This window comes from Fulmarus glacialis, unplaced genomic scaffold (assembly GCF_000690835.1).
Source record: "Fulmarus glacialis isolate BGI_N327 unplaced genomic scaffold, ASM69083v1 scaffold42212, whole genome shotgun sequence".
Lineage (NCBI taxonomy): Eukaryota > Metazoa > Chordata > Aves > Procellariiformes > Procellariidae > Fulmarus > Fulmarus glacialis.
Window position 1 is genome coordinate 16,625 of NW_009200578.1, and position 5,213 is coordinate 21,837.

The window sequence follows — 5,213 nt, forward strand, 5'->3', positions numbered from 1 at the left end:
CGTGGGTGGTGAGCAATTGCATTGTGCATCACTCATTTTGTATATTCTGTCATCATTATTATTCTTACTATTATTATTTTCCCTTCCTTTTCTGTTCTATTAAACTGTCTTTGTTGCAATCCACAATTTTTTTTTTTCTTTTTCTGCTGTCTCCCCCATCCTACTTGGGGGGTGTTGGGGGTGTGAGCAAGTGTCTGTGTGGTGTTTGGCTGCTTGCCGGGTTAAACCACAACAAGCATGTATTTCCTATTGCTAACTAAGATGAAACACAAATCAGTTTTATCTAGGGAAATAATTTGACACAAATAAGTTGTACATGAGGAAATAATTGTTACTTAGTCTGGCCTTTTTTACCTGGCTGAGGTGGACATTCATTTGCTCATCTTGGAGTCTGCGGACTCTCTAATGCTAAAGTATTTCCTGAGGATGTAGAGGATTAGATGTGAATGACAGTCAAAGCAAGGTTATAAATGTCTGAATGGATAATCAGTGTCAGCTTTTGCTGTGTAAGTTTGCAAGCAACTTCTTAGTTATTTTTTCTGGAGCTACAACATCATCTTCCAGCAGTATAAAGCTAGAGCACTAAAAGGGAAAGTTAAATCCCAATCCTCATGTTTCTTAAAAAGATGAGGAAAGGAGAGAGAAAGATATGTAACAAAGTGTAAGGTATAAGATTCTTTTAAATCTTTCTGCATCACAATCTAGTTGTGGTATATTGAAAAGCTGCAAGTATAATTCAAGAGAATTTTACTGCCATGTCTTAATGTTTGTAGCACTTTCCTCCTTATGTTCCACGAACTCTTAGAAGAGTATACATTGACAGTAAGCATAATGAAACATTTATTTCACTTGCACTGACATTTTGTTGAGGGCCAAAAATGTAGGATTATTCTGCTTGCTTAGAGGTAGTTGTACTATCCACAACTATCTTTGTTCACAACCTTTAGATATAAAGGTTTGATCTTATAGTGAAATAACATGTATATAACTTGAAAAGTTTGCGTTCTTTATTGTGCTTTAAGAAAATGCTATGACCTTTTTGAAACGCCATCAGTGTAATGTTTTAGTTTCAAAGTAGCTTGCTTCTTCCTATTATCTCGAAACTGGGGGCCTTTCGTCCCATATGTAAATCTCTTAAGTGGTATTCTTAGTATCAAAAGCATGAAGAACAAAGAAGGGTGGCTTTCTACTGGGGCCCAGGGTGGGCAGGGGAAGAAAAACGGACATGTAGATAACTGTCATATTATCCTCCTGTTGTTACTTAAAAGGATACGGCTTGTTAACAATGTTCCTTCTTTTTGCAGGGGATGAGTTAACTAAAATGGAGAATGAAGATGAGCAGGGTTGGTGTAAAGGACGTCTGGACAATGGACAAGTTGGTTTATACCCAGCAAACTATGTAGAACCAATCCAGTGACAAAAGACAAAGTTAATACAGAAGTGTTACAAAAGCTCTGTAGGCCTGTACAGTATATATTTAAAGCGAGAGGAAGCTGAATGATGTATAGAGTGTATATATTTTAATGAAAAGGCGAGAGCTTGATACTGAAATCATGGTGATTTAAAGACAAAAGTTTGAACTAATAATCTGACATTGTTTTCACAACTTGTGCACAATGCAAAGGAAAGGGGTTAGGTTGAAAAAATAGTATGATAGGAAAAATACTTTTTAAGCTTTTTCTTCCCACATGGTCTGTTATTGTGACTCCTAAACATTTTTGCATTTTCTATGCTTGTGCCTCATCCTACCCTAGGTATGTGGCTTATGCTCACTTTTGTTTAATCAGTTATTTTAAGTGACCTTCAGTAACTTGCAACTTGAATTTTAAAGATCATTATAGTTAATTTTCTATTTGTTCTTAGTGATATCTGAAAGATGCAGTATTTTTTTATTTAAATGCTATGTAGTTAAGCACCTTTTTGTATGCTTGGATTTACCAATTAATACTTAAATTATGACATAGATTTAGTCACCAGTTGACTGAATGAAAACTCTTTCCATGTTGTAGTAATCTTTCTATGTTGTCAGCATGGCTTGAAGTTGTAAAACAAATACTGTATTTAATAAATATCTGTTACAGGAGGTTATTTGTAGCAGAAATATCTGCAGGTGTCATGGGTTGGGATTCTATTATGAATGTTGTTTACATGGTTTGACACTTAAACTAAGAGTTTTCCATCTAGATCTTAAATGGCACTCAAAAGAAGGATTAAATTATGCATAAGCCCCAGAATAGTAGCTATTTCCAGCACACGTTTGCAGGGAAAAAATAAAATAATGTCCTTTAAACTGCTAATGATTTTTGGGTGATTTGAAGTCTGTGAAGACTAATTTTTTGAACAGAGAAGACTGTAAAATAGACTAAATGCTTTTTATTAAGAGCCTATCTATGTTGTGTATATGTACATATAATTTGATATTCTGAAATATAAAGAGCATGGCTATTAGTTATCAAGCCTTCTCATGTCAATAAGATTTAGACTGTTTTAAGAGTTTAAATTATAGGTATATTTAAATCTGCTTTCCTGCCATATTCATTACTGTACCATAGACAAAGTATTCTGTGATTAGATTTTTCAGCAGTACAGTAAATACACTAACATACTCAAAATCAGTATTTGTGGATAAATTTGTGGGTCAAAATATAAACTAGCTTTAGTCCTTACATGGATTATTGTAGCAGAACACTGTAAAATCTACATTTGTTTGCAGTTACAACTCGGTCACCTGTAATCGTGCCAAATAGTATGCATTTGTGACATTTAAAACTGGGTTGTAAAACTACAGCAGATCTGTGTTTAAAAAAACTCCTAAGTATCAGGTAAGTAGATACGCTATGTTAGGAAGCTACACACTGTAATGAAGCTGACAAATCTATTTTGAGTTAACTATAAAACTGTTGGTAGTCTTGGACTTTATCGTTTGTTTTTTGAGCTTATAGATACATTTAGTCATCATTTTCAATGAATCAAAATGTGCAACCTTAGAAAGTGGATGTATGTATGTGTCTGTCAAGGAAAACTTATCAACATAATTGTTCATCCACAAGATGGTTACTAAAATTGTCAGGAATTACTGGTTTGGGTCTCTGTATTGTAAAATATTTTAGAAAACAATAAAATCTGTTAATCTCTTAAATACACAGAATGCACCTCTTACTATTTCAATGTATGTGAAAATACTCTTATGAAGCAAATAGTCTGTGCATTTCATTGCAATTCATGGTGACAAAATCTGCATTGTCTAAAAGAGCCGAAAAGAGAAGTACGACATTAGTGACATTGTGCTGTTAACAAAAAAGGGGAGGTGCAGTACACAGGGGCTCTTGGCAAGGCATTCCAGCAAAATGTTTATGCAAGAAGAGGAGACCATGTCTTTTATGGGTATGCAAAATCTACTGTGATGCTGCTTTCTGTGGTATAGTCAAGTCTGATATAGCTTGGATTTTTTTTTTATAGTATCTGAATCTTTTCTGCCTTTTGTGAGAGTTTTCTTGTTGACTAGCAGTGATTAATGTAGTAGTGTTTGTGATGGCTAGCTGAAAGTTTTACCTCATCTGCCCCACCAATATTGCATCTTTTAATCTAAATAAAGTACTAGTTTTTTATGCTGGATGTCCAATTTGGTGAACGCACCATAGAATCCAAGTGGAGGGGACCAAGGGAGGTCTCTAGTCCAGTGTCCTATTTAAAGCACAGTCAACTCTGCATTCAGACCAGGTTGCTCAGGCCTTTGAGCAAGTCTGTGGAAAACTTCCAAAGACTGATTTCATAACCTCTCTGTTCAAACTGTTACAATGCTTAATTATAATATTTTTTCCCCATTTTATTTGCAGTTAGAACCTGCCTTATTGCAATTTATGACCATTGTCTGTCATTCTGCTGTGCTTGGATGGAGCCTGGCTCTGTCGTTTTAATGGCCTCCTTGTAGGTGCTGGAAGGCTGCTGTTGGGACCCCCAGACTAACCTCTCCTCCAGGCTGAACAAGCCCCATTCCCTCAGCCTCTCCTCACAGAGCAAGTGCTCCATCCCCCTGACGTCCCTCCACTGCACTTGCTCAAGGATCTTGTACTGAGTGCGGGTGGGGGGGGTGTCCAAAACTGGAGAAAGTCTTCCATCATACTGAGTAGCAGAAGCTAATGGAAAACTTATAAAACATTTAAAAAATAACAAAGTATTTTTAAGAAGTTATTTGACTGCTAACAAGTAAGCATAAACAATAGGCCATTTTAAGTGCTTGAAACTCTTGTTATACTTCATTTCAATGAGAACTTTGGGAAACAGCCTTGGATTTGGTCAAATGAAAATGACTAGTTTCATCCTCATTTTGAATGGACAGCTGTTTACCTTGCACAGATGAATTCACTGAGAATTTTGCTTTAAGAACATGGATCTTATCTCATTATCTAGTATATAGAGTTTGAATATACTCATTGTAGCCAAATTTAGAATGAGAGTGCAAGGGACTTTTGGAGGCTACCTAGCCCAGCCAGGGGACCCCAAAGCAGGTCCAGTTAGAGCAGGGTGTTCGGGGCTTGTCGAGCTGAGTCTTGAACATCTCCAAGGATGAAGAGTCCACTACCTCCCTGGGCAACCCGTTTTAGTCATTCATCACTTTCACCGTGAGGAATTTTTTTCCTTATATCTATCAGAATTTCTTGTGTTTCCTCTTGCACTTTGCTTGTGCACCTTTAAGAGTCTGGCACCATCTCCTGTACACTTTTCCATTAGGTAGCTTTAGCCTGCTGGCCACACTCTTGCTAATACAGCCTGGTGTGCTGTGGGCCACCTTTGCTGCAAGGACATGCTGCTGATTCATGCTGTTCACTCAGATCTGCAGGTCTTTTTCTGCAGAGCTTTTTTATCGTGTCAGCATCCAGCCTGTCCTGTTTAGATGGAGTAACTCTGTGCAGGTACAAGAAGCTACATTTGCCTTTGGTGTTCATGAGGTTCCTGTCTGCCTGTTTCTCAAGAGTTGGGCTCCCTCTGAGCAATGGCCCTCTATAGCCTCTCTAATCTGGTATCATCTGCAGGCTTATCGAGAGTGCCTTCTGTCCCATCATGCGGGTTATACAGACGTTAAGTAATATTGGCCCTAGTATCCATCCCACAGGATGTCAGTTGGGTTTTGTATGCCTAAGCTCAACCCTTTGAGCCTGACAATTCGGACAATTTTCTATTCAGTCTATTTAGTCACCAGTTTGGCTGTAAGG

General features: G+C 37.4%; 1 protein-coding gene across 1 annotated transcript in view; it reads left to right on the forward strand.

Moving 5' to 3' along the window:
• PACSIN2 (protein kinase C and casein kinase substrate in neurons 2) overlaps nucleotides 1-3,148 on the forward strand; it is a gene marked incomplete at its 5' end in the record, with an annotated part of 16,279 nt that extends 13,131 nt beyond the window's left edge. The window contains one exon of the mRNA XM_009573649.1: nucleotides 1,305-3,148. Within this exon, the coding sequence (XP_009571944.1) occupies nucleotides 1,305-1,417 (113 nt within the window). The remainder of the gene's footprint in view (nucleotides 1-1,304) is intronic.
• Between the last annotated feature and the right edge of the window lie 2,065 nt (nucleotides 3,149-5,213).